We start from the raw sequence: 19390 nt of genomic DNA, 5'->3' as shown, positions 1-19390 counted from the left end.
CTCTGTCAGCGCTGACGGGCAGAACGGATGGGGGAGGGGGTGGGTACAGCTGGCTCTGCCTCTAGATAGGCAGAGCCAGCTGTCACTCGCGCAGCTGGGCGGATCCCAACGTCCAGTTCGGGATCCGCTCCGGCTGCGGCGTCTCAGTATACCGTGAGCTGTAGCTCGCGGTATACTGAGCTTAGGGTAACGGGAGGACGCTAGTTTTTGTCCTCCCGTTACCCTAAGGAGAACTATGGGGAAAAACACTGACCCCATAGTTCTCCTTTAAACTCTATGGGCACAGCATGGTGAAGTTTACTGCTTTGTGGCTGGCTGCGCTGAAATAAATACTGCATGTAGAGACTTTTTGAGAGCACACCACAGCAATGTGGCGGTGTGATCTGTGTCCATCCTTGATGCAAATAGCCTTGTCTTGTGTTGGAGCTGTTCTGTAAAAAAACGGCCAGCACATCCACAACACATTTTGTATGAATCCAGCCTAAAAGATGTATAATATATAAGTGTAAATTACAAAAGCTCAAAGTCTCCTCTTCACTATCCAACATCAGGTTCACTGCATTTCCCTCTCTGCATTTGGGGTTTTAGAGGTAACAAGCATAAATAATTAATAATTCTAGAATAAAATAGAAATTCTAGATTAAAAATTCTAATTTGAAGATGCAGATTTGTAAAATCCTCAATTTTATAATGATTTACTGACTACAGGAATATTATTGAATTTAGGATTGGAAATATTACCTAACAATTAGTAAAACTTTTTTATTAGGCAAGATATGGAAAATGCCAATTAATGCATTATGTCTACTTAGAAGAAATAATTGGAGGTATTTTTAAAAGTAACTAGTACTTGATTTGTTATCAAACTCTTGCAAACCCCTATATAGCAGAGTGGGAGAGGGAGGGGCAGAACTACAAACAAATAATTTGTGTATCAATGCTCATGTCATTAAAAGGAACATGCTAACAGGTGGAGAAAGAGGAGTGGGAAGAGAAATGATCCCACAGGAGTGCTGCTTCTTCTTCACTATCTAGTCACATGCCAGAAGCAGGAAAAAGACTTACCTTTATTGCATAAATATAGCAGAAGAAGTCAATTTATTAACTGGACAAAGTTTTCTGGAGGGACTAAATATACAGTAGCTGTTTATCCAGGCCTAAATGTAAACTTTGGACAGGATAGACAGATATGTGAATCTCTGAAATAGGTAAACAGCTTCTATATATGCATTTCAATTCTATATTTAGCTCCACAAGATGATATGTATACTGCTCAAGGTGAGAGACTCATCACCATCTCCACTGCAAAATCCCCAGCAAGTCCATCTCATTGCACTCTGGAAAATTAGACAGAAAAAGGAAATGAATCACTACACTCTGGGCTGCAGCAACATTTTTATTTAGTGAATATCAACATGATTCACCACTGACATGTGGCATTCTTTGCAGTGTGAAACATCAGAATTGACTCCTGTTGCTACTCAATAAATAAGAAAACTTGCTGCAGCCCGTATAGCAGTGGTTCATTTACTTGTCTATATTTAGCTGTGTTCCTAGAGGTCACCTGTAAGTGTATTTGTTGTATAGGTATACACTACCAAAAAACATTCCTGTACTAGACCTCCATTTTGCTATGTGTGAACAGTTCATGAACTTACACTAGCAAGTTTCTTTTTTCAACCCTTTCGCAGTCACACATGTAAGCTTTAGCCTGCCACCCCCCTGCCATGAATCCAGAACCCCCGCTGCCTCAGCTGGTGGCTCAGGACTGCCATTGCAGTTGTCAGCATCTACTACTCTACATTCAATGAATCTGAAAGCAATAAGGACTTTCTCACTTCCAGGTTCAGTGATGTGATTCCATGGAGCATGATTTGTGCTTGATTAGCAGAATTGGGCTGCAAAGATGACATTAGGGGCGTAACAGACCCCTAATTACCATAAAGAGAATCTGTCACCAATTATCAGCTAGGCATAGATGAGTCCTGTGTTAGAAAATGGGCATCATACCCCAGGGATATATACAACCACTATTATTTTGTCCTAAATGCATTGGTGTAATTAGATGCGTATAAAGAGCTTTATTTCTCTCAATGAATTCATATGGAGTAGATAACATTTGATGTAACTGTATAAAATTAAATATGTTCTGTACAAACCAAAATGTAAATTTGGTTAATTTCCAACTTGATTTGCAGCTTTCAAAGTATTTGACATTTAAACACTGTGTGGTAGTCAGTTCTACAAATGACAGTATATGATAACAACAAAAGACTGACCTCACCTATTATTTTGATACCATTTATTTTTTTCCACTGGTACAGCACAAAATGTTCCTGCTTCCTTGAAATACACAAATAGATTAAACGTACTATTTCAAATGTTCTCTACATTTGTGGCTTTTGCATATGTCATTTTTTTGCCAGAAAAAGATTTCACTTCAAAAAAGCCATAGAGCAGTTCCTATCAATACCCTAATATTAAAGAGAACCTGAACCTGTCCCTGAAATGTTACAGTAGGCACCTCTAGGTATCCAGATGGTAAGTCAGCTTTCTGCTCAATGCCCAGAATTCTTAAATTTATGGGGTGAACTGGTATGCAAATTTCATCATGTGCCCTTTTTGAAACCCTGCTTCCACTACTTGCCAACTCTTGTGCCACACTATTAGTGTGGTGAGCTGCCTTCATGGCCAGTAGGAAGGCACAGAATGCAAAAAGGGTGGGATCAGACTCTTGACAAAGGAAGATGTTTGAATTTGCATACCAGAACACCCAGGAATTCAAGGCTACTGAGGAGGGCTGAACTGAAAAGAAAGTACCTGGAGGTATTCAGAATATAAATTATATTCAACTGAAGAATGTGAAACTTATACTTGCCGTAATTCACCTACATACATCACAAAAAAAATATACTTGCAGCAAATTTCATATGTAAAGTATACTATTTGCTCAGTTCCTTTGCTGAAAATAAGAGATGCCAGACTTGGTGTTACTTCTTAGCAAAATCAGTTATATCTGTTCACAGAAATAATTTTAATGGATTAATGTTATCTCTGACAAACAGGGCCACATGTGAAATCACCCAACCCTTTACTACATGATGTCTCCGGCCTCTGCTTTTTTTCGCTGCTTAACCTTATTATATTTTGGTAAATAACAGATATTTGTTCTTACATTTTTGAAGAGCTCTATAATAACACACTATGTGAAGTTGATTATCTATTCTGCTGTCTGAAAACTGTCAGTTCTGAATGTCTGAGTCCCATCCTGACACATATAAACCTAGGCCCACCGTAGGAGTGCCTTTATGACCTTAGTGCCTTTATTGTAGACATAATGACAAGCTACAGCAGACATCTAAAATTAACACTCCATAAAAATCTATGACATCAGCTAATGGCATATGTACTGTATATGCTGTAAAGTTGTGTAATTTAAAAGAACATAAATCTCTGGCACCATTTGTGAAAGACATTAATAACCAATTGAAGACCGTGGTGTTAAATCCCCTTCCTGTCCAGGCCATTTTTCACTGTTTAGCACTGTGGTAAAATATAAAAGACGGGGTCATGTCGGGATAAATTAACATTAAACATGCCAAGACTTAAAATTGTATGTGCAATACCATCCCAAAATTGGCCATAGGCGACGCTTTAAAAGTTTTTACTGCTCATCAGTTTAATGTAGTGTGATTGAGCTCTTTAGAATTATTGCTCATGCTCCAATATTCACAGTGCTATGTAACATATGTGGCCCAATCGTCATTTTCGCATGTAGGCGCACCTGAAGCATGTTTGCATTTGTTGGGTACTTTAAAACATTTCTTTGTGGGGTTTTTTATATGTGACTAATTTTTTTATGTGACTTTTTTTTTTTTTTTTTTTACACTCAACTTCATTGCTATCACATAGGGGACTAAGAATTCCCTATGTTATAGCACATTTAAAGAGATGGGTCCTTTTTTTGGAGATATCAGGGGTCTATAAGAACCTTAATTTCACTTAGAGACCCCCAAAGAAGCTGATAAAGCAGAGATCTGCTTCACTAACTTCTCTCCGGCTACAGAAGCTGAAGAAATGACAGCTGAAGGTGGTAGTGATGTAATACACATCACTTCTGCATTCAGCAATCGGGGGGAGGTCAGCTGATGGGAGGGGAGGCCAGTGGAGGTCCTGGGCCACACAGGGCACAGCAGAGCCTGGGATAGGCAGCGGCGGAGACACATGCAGACAACATCCAAATGATTGGGCAGCTCTATAGCCACGAGCGAAAGCGTGGAAAGGGCGTTTTAACATGTCAACCCACATTTAAGAAGCCAATGTCCAGACGTGGACAAAGACAAAGTGCTTAATAACTCTTTCATATAATGCACTGTAACTTTTTCAAGGGGTAGTGGTCTTTAAATTCCACAGATAATCCTATTGCTGGGAATGACTTACATTCTATTAAACTTTGTATAACATTGGGTATTTATTATGTTTATTAAATTAGTATTAAATGCTCTAACCTTTTTTTCAATAATGAATCCAGAAAAAACAATTATACAAAAAAATCTAATTCCTTTAGAATTTTGTGCAGCTACTTACAGTTATGTTTCAGAACAGCTGGTGCCAACTCTCTAAGCTCGGCTTCCCTGAACTTCCTGTCCAATACAAGATTACATGAGCACAATCTCCACCAGCTCTCCATCTACTGGTTTGGAGAAGGGAGGAGTGGGGAGTCAGGGAGTGACTCGCCTTGCTATGCCTGTATGTTTGTGGAGACATACATAAGGGGTGGCTCCATAGAACCCTGAAGGGAAATGAGCCAAAACAGGATATCAGGGCCAGTGCTCAGAGGACCAGTTGATTGTGCAGGGAAATAAAACTTTTAAACCTTATAAAGCAGCATCCATTGAAAAGCTTTTGACTTTAATATTACTTTAACAGTTACCTTCATAATAAAGTTAAATATTTGTGGATTGACTACAGATGTAGAGAGTGAACTTCCTAAATACGTTGGAGCTGTGTTCACTTTAAATACCCATTCATGTGCAAGGAAAAAAAGGCACAGCATGCATTTACTTTGCGAACTGAACTTTGCAGAGTTAACAGTTTCTACACCTTTCAGGGCCTGTTCACACTATACACGGTGACCAGCATTTTTCAGCGAATGAATGCCAGTCACTGTTAGGATACATAGAATACAGTTGTGTTCTATGTTCTCCATTCAAACCACAATGCAGGTGTGATGTGCAGTGCCTTGTAAAAAAATGCAGGCATGCTGCATATTTTTGCATCAGACTGGACTGCACTCCAATTCAAAAAAAGGGGGGGAAAAAGAATTTTTTTTAACTGTGACAGCTCCTGCAGTGTACGGTGTACCATTCATGGCCCACTGGCACACGGTCCATAATGAGCTGTTTTTTTTAGCGGATGAGCCCTATGTAAATAGGCCCTTGGTAAATTTCGTACATTTCGTATCTCCATAAATATAGATAAATAAGCATAAATGTTTATGAATAATTTCTCTAGCCTTTCACATAAATCAACATGTATTTTCTGTTTACTTACCTTTTAATATTTGCATCAGAAATGCAATCTTTCAGCCTCTCGGCTGTTTTTCTGGAGAAAAGGTAAATACAATGTTTGTTATTTTTGCCTTTAGCCAACTTACAGACTGTAACAGTAGCAGGCAGCATCACACAGCAGCTCACAGCTGGGCAGGTATTTTCAAGTAGTGTTCATTTTAATTAGAGTTTAATTTAAGTTAAGTTACAGAAATTTTGAATTTATACAGTGTTAATTATATGGATGCAATAGCTAGTCTGGTTATATTTATGTGGAGTTAAAAACATTTAAAGGAAAATGCTACTTCTATTGAAAATGCTTTCTTATACAATACATTTTTTCTACAGTAATTTTTTTAAAGAATTATCTTTTAGTTTTACTTTACAGGCAATTTTGTTTTTCTAAAAACAGCCGAAAAATATCAATTTTGCTTCCACGCAACCATGGCAAAACATTGTTGGAAGTTTTCTGCTACTTTATTGCTTGATCAATTCCAGTTTTTTAATCTCCATTCACATTTGTGTGTTTGCACTTTCATGCTCCTTTTTGCATCATTTTTCCACATGTTTCATGCATTTTATTACATTTGTCATGCTTTATGCATTTTGGTCAATGAAGGTGAAAAAAGTATTGGTTGCTAGGGTGTGGGGGCTTGTTGTCAAGCACTAACATGTGCAAAATTGCATCTTACATGCATTTTTCATGCACTCCTATTGAAGTCTGCAGGGCTAAAAACACACAACTGGGTCTATTTATAACCAATAGACATATAAATCTTGTTTAGTTCCGACTGCAAGTTCGGGCAAAATTTTGTGAATTCGGACATGGATCCAAGGGGGTTATTCACTAAGCTGCTGAAGGATTAAGCCGGGCATTCAACTAATCCTTCGGCTCACTTCAGCTGCAGGAAGGAAAAAGGATTTTTTTCAAACTCTGGTGTATTTTTTTCTTTAGTGAATGAGTGCCCCATTTATGCCCCAAGTACAGGTGAGCACCCCTGCCTGCAGACCACATACACTCTGCATTGGGAGGGTGCTTTTCCAGGGGACACACAATGGGGTCAATGGCCTCTTCTCCACAACCCTGGCCCGGTGTTGTGGGGAACAGGCCCTTGTCCCCATTGTGTCACCCCTGGGAAAAGCACCCCTACCAATGCAAAGGGCATGTGGCCAGGTATGGTGCAGGGAGGGGGCGCTCGTTCTCCCCCTTTCCTGCCCTGCCGGGCCAGTGCCTGGATTAAGGGTCCGGTTGGACCCCATGTTTTTTCCCATTTTTGGGTTTTGGGGTTCTCGCTCAAAATTCCTACCAGACCAAAGGGTCTGATATAACCTTTGGGGAAACCCCACACATATCTTTTTATTTTTTAACTGGGGGTCTCTCCTAATATTCCTACCAGAACTAAAGGGTCTGGTATGGTTTGGGAAGTGGACCTCACTCCGTTTTTTTTTCTTTTTTTGTTACTCTTTACATTCTGTTAGCTACCTCTGAGGTATTCATTCTCTGCTGTTTGGCCCCTATGAGTATAGGGGTGAACAGCGAGTAAACTGACGAACGTTGGCCTCAGCAGATCCAGATGTTGGATCGGCTAAGGCAAACGAGTTCCTCCTTTCAATTCAGCCGAACGTGATGAGGCTGAACTGAAGGGAAGGGTGCAGAAGGCAGCCGATGTACAGCTAAAATAGTCATAAACTGCTGAAGTAAAGAGCCGAAAACAGGCTTCAGATCCCTTCACTTCAGGTTGGTTAATTACTCAGCTACCTTCAGCAGCTGTGTGAATAACCCCCAAAATGTCCAAAATCTGATGCAAACGAATCTGAATGTTCTTTCAATAAAATTTTGGATCATCCTAATTTCATTTTAAATTAAACTAAATCTGGCACTGACTGTTTTCTGGCCAATCAGAAAACTCTGTCCAAAACTAAAACACAATTCCAAAAGATCTGAATAATGAAACAAAATGGTGATTGGACCCGAAGCTATTTAAGCAAAGCTATTAGAATCCTGTCCTGCATCAAGAAGGGAACGTTTTGCAGGGACAAGTCTATAATTCTATAATTTTGCCACTTTACATATCACTGGTTCGGCCTCACCTGGAGTATGCGGTCCAGTTTTGGGCACCAGTACACAGAAAGGATGTCCTTGAGCTGGAGAGAGTCCAGCGGAGGGCAACCAAACTCATCAAGGGAGTGGAGGACCAGAACTATGAGACAAGGCTACTAAATTTAAATATGTTCACGCTGCAAGTAAGGAGATTAAGGGGGGACATGATTTTCATGTACAAGATGTTCAATGGTGACAGCAACATTAGCAACAAACTCTTTAAGATTAATTCCGTAACAAAGACTAGAGGCCACCACCTAAAATTGGTAGAAAAAAAATTCCAACACAAGGGGAGAAGGGGGTTCTCCTCAATTCGAGCGGTTAGGATCTGGAACTCTTTGTCACAAGCAGTGATTTCAGCAAATAGTATGGAATCATTCAAGAAGCTTTTGGACAATTTCCTGAGAGACCATAAAGTACAGGGGTACAGGTACTTTTAAGAACGAGATGACCTGTAAACACACACACACACAATAGGTTGGACTTGATGGACTTATGTCTTTATTCAACCTCAAATACTATGTAACTATGTAAACTTGATGTAAACAGCAGCAAAATCCTCCAAAACTTTCACCTTGCTAAGATATTCCTGTTATTATTATTACTGTTATGATTATTATTCAGGATTTATATACACTAGCGCCAACAGTTTACGCAGCAATTTACAAAGTGGAGGGAGACGGTGCAGTTACAAAACAATTTCAGTACAGGAGGGTTAGGAGGGGCCTGCTCATGAGAGCTTACAATCTAGTAGGAGAGGTAAGTGACACAAAAGGTAATATTTGTGTTGGATGAGTTAAAGGGAGCCGTAAAAGAACAGTTATTGTGTTGTGGTGGGATAGGCTTCCCTGAACTGATGAGTTTTCAAGGGTCACCTAAATATGGACAGAGAAGGAGATAAGCAGGCAGAAACATAGCAAAATTGTATTTTCAAAGAATACCCAATCATGTGCAAGGATTTTTTTTAAGGATTTATGGTTGCACATGATTGGATGATTGAATTCAGAAAAACTTAACCTCATTCAGTAAGCTGAAAAGGTTAATTCCTTCAGGTGTTTGATAATATTCATATCATTCCAATGTACATTCCAATGTGCTGATAAAAGAGCTTAATTTCATTTACTATTATTTAGCCTTTGTGTTTTTTTTAAGATTCAGACTGGGCTCCTCATCTTTCTAAAAATTGCATGTACTTACTAAGTACACACTGTGTAGGTTCACTTGACAAGTAAATGAAAAGAAAGATCTTTTATTTTGATCTTTGTAAGCTCGCCCTTCCAATTTATACTGTTTAGGTTGTCATCAAGACAGCTGATGGAAATCTGTTAAAAAAATCATAAAAAATGTCTGCAGTATTTCCAACAAAGAACAAAATGTCTAGATTGGCATTTTTAATTGCTTAGATATTTCGACTTCTGCAATTTTGTTCCATCTGTCCATATTTCTTATCACACCTGACAAGCCAGGCTTTTATTGCAGAGCTGCCAGGCTTCATTATTTGTTATGGAATCTGACAGCTTTGAGGTTAAAGAGTAGACTTAATAACAGTTTAACACTTAGCACACTGCTAATTAAGCAGTGGAAAGTCCAGTACCTAATGAGAGCTTAAAACAAATGATGCATTTTTATGCCAGTCACGTTGCTGGGTTGTGGAGCGACTGCAAAACAAGAATGTCAGAGTTTACATTTGATTGAGTAGGAGGCGTTTTGATTGAGTGTTATTTAGATAGCAGCTGTTCTCGTTGTGAGATATTGAACTAGTTGTTTCCAAATGCAGTAAGCAATAAGGCTTTCTCATGTGCTTATGGTAGGACTATCTACACCGTATTTCATAAAAATGTTTGCTTTGACAGCACTGCAGAAAAGCTTGCTCGCTCGCATGCCTATTGTGGGTTTTTTTTCACACTAACAATTTTTCTTTGACTGATTTTTGACATTTACACTGTAATTCTCAGCTTTACAATGTTGACTACCATTGTGCTAAAATCTTGAATAATAAAAGCAGAAATCCCAAAACAATATAAAGCAGTTACAAAAAAATAAAAAGGAGGTTTGCACAGTAATTATTTAGTAGCTCGTTTTCAACCCTATAGTACAGGTTAACTGAATACTGGCCCTAATTGGCCACTGTCAGTGGCATTTTTAGTTTTACATTTGTTTAAAGGTTTCATAAATATAAGTATATTAGTCTAAATATAGACTTTTAAGAAAAATATTTTGTTTCTTTGATAAATACCTGGTAGGTTTGTTTACCCAGTGTCAAAAGTTTTCAAACAGCCCACATTTATACAGACACATTGGTGAAATAACAATAAACTAGCTAGAATAGCCTTTTATTAAAGATTATTTGCATGTGTTCCTACTGATCAGTGGTATGAGGCAAACCTAAAAGCAAGCCCCATAGCTGTAAGTTAGCGTATATAGTATTTGTATGTGTTAAAGAACTCAGGGCAATTTTGTTTAACCCTTGCAAGGGTTAAGAGCTTTTTTGGTCTAGGGAGGAAAATAAAGTTATACTGACCTGAATCCTGGAGCAGCCAGGTGAGCATAACTCCATACTTTGTGAGGAGTACTGATGCAGGGTGCTGTGATGTTTTTAGAAAGCTATGTACAGTCTCCCTCACCAGCCATGATCTGGCTAATGACATCACTAGGTCTAAATTAGGGTATGCAACAAAATTGAAAAGGTTTAAAAAAAAAAAAACTCTTAAGCATGATGATGAGTGAGGAACTATGGAAGGGAAAATACAAGCTTAGGGTCTAGTATGGATTTTAAGGGGGACATTTTAGAAAAAATGGTATGTGGTCCCCCTAAAAATCCATGCCAGACACTTAGCCAGTGGATATGGGACTGATATGGATTTTGAGGCGGACCCTCCGCTGTTTTTTACCAACAGAGCAAAGCTGACCAGAAACTGTTATTTAGTGGTAACATTTATTTTTTTCAAATTTCATTTTTTCAGTGGGTTATCATACTGGGGTGCACATTCTCATGCAGTGGCGTAAAAACCGAGGGGCTGACAGTGCGGCTGCCCCGGGCGCAGAGATGGGGGGGACGCCGGCCACTGGACAGTGACAAGTGGGCTCGGAGGTCAGGCAATAAGGATGTGAGGACCCGACCCAGCGAGCAGCAGCTGCCGTATATTATCAGAGAGAGAGACTTGCGGCGCCTGTGACTGGGACCGGGTTAGTTTTAATAAATTAAATGTTTGTCTTCAGAGCCTCAGCCTCCCACTAAGCTTCCTCCAATTGTCTGAACAGAGACCAGCCAGTTGAGATGACTACCTGCCATGAGTTGAACTTGAAATGTTCTATAATGGCATTGTATTAGTTGTGAACTACAAGTAGTCAGTCCCACTGAGACTTGTAGTTCCTTGTATCTGATATGAGGCTGTATTAAAGTACTAGAAATACAATGCCTTTTATAGAACATAAAATAAAACATAGATTAACTTAAATGTTCTATTCTTAGTTCTATAATGGCATTGTAGTACTTTTAGGAGGACAGTAATTAATACAGCTTAATAACATGCAGGGAACTACAAGTCCAGCATGCCCTCATTGTCCCTGTACAACCCCCATATATTGCCGTTCCCTGGGTGATGTGTGTGTGTGTGTGGGGGGGGGGTGGGGGTGGGGGGGGGGGGGGGGGGGGGTGTACAGCGACAATGAGGGCATGCTTGAACCTGTAGTTCCATGACACCAAGTCCCAGCATGCCCTCATTGTCCTTGTACACCCCCCCAACTCACACACACATATCACACAGGGAACTACAAGTACTTGCATGCCCTCATTGTCCATATACACCCCCATGGTGGGGATCTGCTGCCTGTAGGGGATATGTAGGGGGGTATAATGCCTATAGGGAGGGAGGGATGGAATTAAGAATGCACCAATACCAGTATTGGTATCAGTGCAGATACTGGGCATATTTGTGAAAATGCCTTATACTAAAGGGTGATACTGAGCCCATTAAAAGGTTTTTACAGATTTGGCTGCCGTAAGGTCCTGCACTTGCTGGGAACCTCACAGCAGCCTTGTGGGGACCTACAGTGCCTATTGACAATGCTGATTGCACATTTCCTCCTCCTCCTTCCTGCCTCCTGCACCCACCTGCACAGCCCTGGTTAGACCCACACAGCAATGTTAAGATCCCGCAGAGCCCTGGTCAGACCACGAACAGCTTCCTGAGACCTCACACAGCCCTGGTCAGACCGCACACAGCCTCCTGAGGCCCCACACAGCACTGGTGAGCAACAGAGAGTATGTAGCTTCATATTGTTCTGCATTGCTGTATAATGTATTGTTGGGTTTTGTAGTCCTTTGCAGCCAAGTGCCATTCTCCATTACTGTATAATGCATTGCTGGGATTTGTAGTCTTCTATAGTCGGTTGCCATTCTGCATTGCTGGGATTTGTAGTCCTCTATAGCTGGAGCCATTCTGCATTACAGTACAGTATAATGTATTGAATGCATTGTGCATTGTATTGAATTATCCTTGGAACCAGAGGGACACGAAGCAAACATTCCAACTTTCCCGGATGTTCCGGGAGTCTCCCGTTATTAGATAGCGGCTCCCGGACACCAGGGAGAGACCGGTTTACGGCCGCAGGCCGTCAGAGAAAAAAAACAGCATAGAATGAATAGCTAGGCTTCTATTGGCTATTGCAATTTGCAATAGCCAATAGCAGACTAGCTATTGCACCCGTCCAGTGCTGCTGTCAATCAGCAGAGGTGGACCTGAAGTTCTCCATCAAGTCCTCCTCTGCTGAGGGCAGGTGCAATAGCCAGCTTGCTATTGCAAATTGAAATAGCAATCTAGCTATTCATTCCTATGCTGGGTTTTTTTTTTTTATTCTGACGGCAGCAGGTGTCAGAATACTAAAAAAAAAAACAGCAGATAGCAAGGGAAGCGATAGCTTCCTTACTATCTGCAATCATTGGTTGGATTGGGTCTTTATATAATGGTTGTGGCGGGTGCAAAAATGTGTTCTGCCCCGGGCGCCCGTAACTCTGGTTACGCCACTGTTCACATGCACATCTAAGGCATGCCCGCAACCATGTTTTTTAAAGCAATTGTGAATTTGTAATGCTGACCTATAAGACACATTAAAAGAACAGTGTATTGTATTATTTATTTGTCTACTCAAAAGGGTTAATTTACTAAAGGCAAATAGGATGTTTAGTTTGCAAGGGAATTTGTCCTTAGCTTAGCGAATGTGATGAAAATTGAGTTTACAAAGAATATCCAATATCCAATATCCAATAACATGCAAGGAAAAGAAAAAAAAAACAAAATTTTTGCTTTCACATGATTGGATGATGGAAGTCAGCAGAGTTTCATCTCATTCACTAAGTTAAAGGTAAAATTCCCTTGCAAAGTGAAAAGCCTACTTGCATTTAGCAAATCATCCCCAATATACTCACAGGGTTATTTACAAAAGGGTGAAGAGTTTGGAGAAGGCAGGAGTGGTGAACAATATAGGCCAAAATAGCTGATTTGGAAAAATTCTCCAATTCAACTCACTTTCCAGTTTGGCTAGTTTGTCTAAGCTTGTTCACTTCTCCTGCCTTCTCCAAACTCTTCACCCTTTTGTGAATAACCCTGTCTATCTCTGGACAGTGTGCCACTGGTAAAAGTGTGAAATCTATCAGTGCCCTTTTCCTTACTGTGTAGTTCAATATGGTTCATTACCGCACGTTATGGCACTTGTTAACGTGCATTGTGCTAAGGTGGATCACTCAGCTGAATGTGCTGGCAATGCACCATAATGCATCTGCTTTAAGGGCCCATTTACACCAGTTGCAGTGCGTTCCGGCCCGCACGGGATGGCACCGTAGTCACGCCCTCCAGCCGCAATGTGATCACCCGCACGGGATCGCAAGGCACATTGTGCCTGCAGTCCGGTCCGATCAAAATAGTGCGCAGCATTATGATCGCACCGGTCCGCAGGCACAATGCGCCTTGCTATCCCATGCGGGCGATTGCATTGCGGCCGGAGGGCTTGGCTATGTTGCCATTCACTTCAATGGTCCGCCACACCCCCTCCTGCCCTACTCAAAACTTAGCCTGTCGCAATGCGAGGCAGTGCGTTCTGCCCAGAATCGCGCCGGAACGCATTGCAATTGGTGTGAACGGGCCCTTAGATTTGCTCTATTTTTTTTTCCAGCACACTACAAAGTGTGGCAAAGTGTTGCCATGCATTGTGATGGGCTGCAACACAAGTTCTTTGAATATGCATTAGTTTAGTGCATTGGGTACCCATTGAAAATCAATGAAACTGCAACACACTGCACCTCAATACTTGCGTTAGCATGTAATGTAGTAATGAGTGTTAAAGCACTCACATTACCACAACGCATAGTTGTTAAGCTAGCTTCAGTGCTGTTCAGTCTGGGGCAGCTGTTTAAGAGGAGCATTGTGCAAATCTAATAATTCTTTGGATCTTGATACCTGCTGAGAAGTCTTACCTCTTAAAAACAGATAAAGATGCATTTGAAGCTGAACTCCAGTCAAATACAGAGAATACTAATTAATGCAATTATGTATTCAATAAAAAAAATTGTATTGTATTTTAGATGCGCTTGGTATAAATGCCTAAATTAGTTTTTAAGTCTGCTTCCTGTAATAACACAGAAAACTCAGCACAAGCAGTCAATTCATTTCCGCTGCAGTATATGTTGCTGTCAGGAGGGGAGAACACAGGGATAACCCAGTCATGTGCTACCACTCCATAATTATTCAAACTTCTTAGAAGTATGCAATGTTTTTGGACCAATCTGTGCTACTAAACTGCAATGGTGGGACCTGTCTATGCGACCTGCCAAGGCAGTGTGCATTACAAGACAAGCTAAACAGAATAATACATATCTTTAGACAGTTTTTTTATATATGTGTTGGTTACATTTTATGAAATTATAGCAGGAGAGCTAGCAATACAATTTCTAATCATAAATATTGTTACCGCCAGACATTTGAGAGTGTACATACAAAGACACAATAGTTGTACGAGTCATACAACAATACAAATGTGGTTCAATATATAACGGATCTCAATTAACATTGGAGTAGACCTGTGGTGGTGACTGGTGGTTCACAGCATTTATGGGGAGTAGGGGTTTGAATTTGCTTTCCAAGAACTCAAAGAGTACATGTAGTAGAAGGAAACATGTAGGGAAAAAGTCCCTACTTATTTGTGAACCTAGGAAGAGAGGAGGGACTAGAGCATAGTAGTTGTAGGCAGGAAGAAAGTAAGGAAGAGAAAAAAGGCATGTGTGGGGTGGAAGGAGGGGGGAGGGGGGTTATGGAGGTAATTGGGGATGGGCTACTGCTGTGATTTCCTAGCCAGAACTCCACAGGATTTTCACTGCATCAGTGGGGGTCCATGAGGGATTTATATGGGGGAAGAATGTGAGTTTGATCCAGTAAAATCAGATTTTGCAAAAAAAACAAAAAAAATATTTGTGTGTTTTACTGAGGAAATTAGATTCCTCAGTAAACCACCTTCCTGGTAAACCACAACCATATGGGGGGCAGATCTGCATATTTTCAGAACAGAAGAATGCAGGCTCTGGCTGCATTAATGCAAAGAAATAAAATAGTTTTCTTGTACTATATTTTTTTTTGTGAGACAGAGGAGTGAGATGAAGGAGGAATGCAGGAAGATTGTCTCCCAGATTTATGTTGGTAAGCTTTAAAGTATACCTCCACTTTTGTTGAGAAAAAGACAATCCCTTCTTGGTAATGTATGTACATTGCAAGGACTTTATTAAACAAGAACAGATTCCTACCTTTTTCTGTTCTGAAGAAATAGCTGTTTTTTTATCATGTAATTTCTAGAATGATTCCTGAATGGTAGGGTATGCATTCATTATAACCACCTGGTTACAACAGTTTCACCTGGAGTATAGCCAGGCAGATGCAGTTCACACACCATTAGCACTCCTAGATGGCGCTGACGAGTATAAGCATTTCCTATACTCATCAACACCATCTAGTGGCATTAGTGCTGTGCAAATGGTATGTGTTCAGCTATAAACCAGCTGGAACTTTTATAAATGAATCCCTTAATGTTCTAATGAGGGAAGCTGAAGTGTCTGCATTCTTTTGGAAGTAGTTAACCCTTAATGAGTATCTCTCCAAAAATGAAGGGATTGCCTAAAAGTTGACATTTTTCTTAGTGCAAATTCCTGAGAAAATCAGTCAGCCAATCACAGAAGCAGAACATGACATTTCTGGGGGAATTCCATACACCTCCAGGTTGCCATATTGCATTTAATTTTTGGGGAGTTTTTTTTTAAATAAAAAAAAACAGATTAAAAAAAACAGATTAAATATGCAAAAAAAATACATTTTAAAGTCCTCCCCCCCCAAACATACATGCACATACAACGCAAACACGTGTCGGATGCGCCTACATGCAAAAATAAAAATTCTGCCACACATGTTGCATATAGTCGCGAGTGTTGGAGTGAGAGCAATCATTCTAGGCCCATCAATCACTGATAGCACTAAACTGATGAGCAGTAAACGTGTTTAAAGCATTGTCTATGGGAAATTTTGGTTATTGTAGTTTTTTGCAGTTTCACGGACGCACATAATTTTAAGGCTTGATACGTTTGGTATCTATTTACCCGGTGTGACCCCATCGTTTATATTTTACCAAAAAAATGGGTATTATATTCTGTTTCTGTGCACTAAATTTAATTTTAGTGTATTTTATCCTAAAAATACTTGTTTGATAAACATTTGCGCAAATACCATGCAACATAAAAAATTGCAACTAGCATTTTTAACTGTGTATTTAGCTATCTGCTAAGAGTTCCGCATTAAAGTGAAACTTCAGTAGTTATCCAAATGTATTTTATGTTTAAGTTAAAAGGTAAAACTGAAGATTTATATTTGTTTTTACTATATTCCTTTCTGAATGGCTGTTTATCATTGCCTCAATACCGATTCAATAGGTTTCTTGCTGATGAGAAGAAATAAACAGAGTGCATCAGCACAATGGATAGCCAATAAATATATTCCATAAGCTTCTTAAGGTGCCCATACACCTTACGATAATCGTACGATAATCGTATGCGATCCACTTTTCGTACGACAATCGTAACATGTGAATGTAGTGAATGTACCGACAGTACTGTACAATCGTACGACTTTTGACATTCAAGCATGTTTGAAAACGTTGGTCGATCGTACGATGTTCGCATGGTTGGTGGCGTTTCCGTCCGTCAAAAGTCGTACGATTAACACTGCTCATGCGCAAATGAAAATAAGTGCGGTTGATTACCGAAATTCATCCAGGTGATTTTTTTTAACTACCGCTGATTGAACCTTGAGATAATCAGGGCAGGATGGGGACGCCGTACGAAAATCGTACGACGGTTCGATCATCGGACGAAAAGTTTTGTCCGATAATCGTAAGGTGTATGGGCACCTTTACAGTCAAATGTATCCCTAGTGCTGCATGCCAAAGTTTGCTTCTGTCTGATCCCTTTATGGTCATACCATCTTTAGAACAGGTATGTGGCTAAATACTACACTTTGAATATGTATCACCAGCAGAAATTAAGAGCATTATAAGCTAAAACTTCATGCCCAATTTGCAGGTGGGTGAATTCATGCTTGTTATGATCTGGTAACAGATAGTTTTCCATTATAATAGAGAACATTAGTTGAGTGTATGTTTAAAAATGGATTATGTACCCAATTTTTAAGCATACAATCATTCTCTGGGTCTTGAAGGAACCAGTGAGGTTAACTAATCTGTAGCCAATCATCTAGTGGCAGGAGACATACAAAGTCCTTGAATGATTTAAAAAAATTTTTTTTTTTCTGTTAGTGATGTAGAATATTTCAAAAATACTTTTGAAATAGCCAATACTGCATTTCATAAGGATTGTAACAACTTGTGTTTTTCTTCTTCCTCTCAGGTGTTCCTCAGCTGATTTAAACGAACCCCAGGATCATTCTAGAAATATGCAACTGCATTCAAAAGATACACAGTCTTATTTTAATAAATTGACACAAAAGGACTACGTCAGCTTTTCGACGTCTAGAGCCAGTTCCATTCCGATCATACCTTCGGTGGGACTAGATGATGCCTGCATACAAATGCAGAATGCTACTGAAGTGCCGGGCATCAAACTGTGCAAAAACTCCTATTCCACTGAACTTGTGAAGGTGAACATTGTACCTAGCAACTGTCTTATAGCAGAACAAAAGGAGGTAAAAATTTTGCTTGAAACTGTACAAGAGCAAATACGAATTCTGACCGATGCCAGAAGAAGATCAGAGGACTTGGAAATGGCCAACATAGAAACCGAGGAAAGTGCCAGTGAAAACACAGCATTCCTCCCCCTGAGCCCAAAAGCAAAAACTGAACAGGAGGCACAGTTTGTCTTAAGAAATGAAATGCACAGGGACTCAACACTTCATGTGTGATTTTGGAAATGGACCTCTCTGTCTAATGCTTAGCCTAAAAGAATAAAAGGAAAACTGAAAGAGATGACAGGATACAAATTATTTATATGCATTAATTTAAGAGCATCTACATAGAAGAAACCAAATAGTCTATCGCCCACATATCATAGTGTTTTCTAAACAAAATATTTTTTTAAAGCAAAGAAAAGTTCAAGGAGAGGCAAAGCATACACTGGGCACACTGATGTGTTAAATTATATATTATGTTGATTTCTTGCCCCTGCTGAATGTTGGCGGTTATGTGGGTGCACTGATGTGAAATGCTTCAACCTTACAGGTGAAAAGAGGTTTAAGCAACCACTGGGACTACTATGATATTTTCACTCAAAGGGCCAAAAGCATCATCATTCGGAAACCATAATTGTATTTTGTTATATGATTTTATTGACAATGAAGTAAAATGCCACAAATATCCCAATGAAACAATTACAACAGTCATGTGTGTTCAGTGTTCATGTTGTGTTATTTTCTGTGTTGAGTAATAATGCATGTTACTTAACATTCACATGTGCCAAACTACAAGTTTGCCTGTTTAACAAATGAGATGATTGGCCTTGACTAGAATCTGCAAATGTTTTTAGACAAAGATATACTCTTCTCATTTGGAATATTTCCACAAAAAAATTATGTGTCTTAATACCTAATTAAAGCTGAGCTCCAGGCAGTAGAACACAATTTAGCTCAGCTATATATTGATTGAAGAAGAATTATTTGTAGATTAAACTACAACTAATATAAGAACCTGAATATGTCTTTAGCTTCCTGTTTGCACAGCTCACCACAGGTCACATCAGCAGTGAACCTGGACTTTGGACTCAGACTGAAAGAGGGAAAGCCACAGCTAACAGCCAGCTTTGCACGGAGCTGTTAATCTACCACTATAAACATGCTTACAGAATGGTACAGCGAAGGTATGGATTGGGTCTTCCTGGACTGGATCTTCCTGGATCTGTCCTACACAAGGACATATTGCTTTACTACAGTAGAGAAAAGAGAAACCCAGGGGTCTGGCAGGGGTATTTGTATCACTGGTTGAACACAATTACAGATCATTTAGTAGGTAAAACAATTGACATGTTCTAAGTTTTTTGCCTGTAGTTCAGCTTTAATACAGCATAAGGGCTAAAGAGTTTTAAGTTATTTTTTTGTATTTAGTTCTTCTGGAAACATTCCATACATCTACAAATGCAGCTATTTAAAGCAAAAGTTGGGTTGCTGGTTGTTGTAAGAAATTTGGTTATACATTTAAAGTT

General features: G+C 39.6%; 1 protein-coding gene across 1 annotated transcript in view; it reads left to right on the top strand.

The window, feature by feature from the left end:
- The window catches only part of LOC108793128 (pro-neuregulin-3, membrane-bound isoform-like), a 480301-nt gene extending 461635 nt beyond the window's left edge, over positions 1-18666 (top strand). The window contains exon 10 of the mRNA XM_018564084.1: positions 17588-18666. Coding sequence (XP_018419586.1) covers positions 17588-18098 — 511 coding nt within the window. The 3' untranslated portion in view covers positions 18099-18666. The remainder of the gene's footprint in view (positions 1-17587) is intronic.
- Positions 18667-19390: the final 724 nt, after the last annotated feature.

The sequence above is a fragment of the Nanorana parkeri genome, unplaced genomic scaffold (genome assembly GCF_000935625.1).
Source record: "Nanorana parkeri isolate BGI_ZX_2015 unplaced genomic scaffold, ASM93562v1 scaffold722, whole genome shotgun sequence".
Classification (NCBI taxonomy): Eukaryota; Metazoa; Chordata; class Amphibia; order Anura; family Dicroglossidae; genus Nanorana; species Nanorana parkeri.
This window is presented reverse-complemented; position numbering and strand designations above follow the sequence as displayed.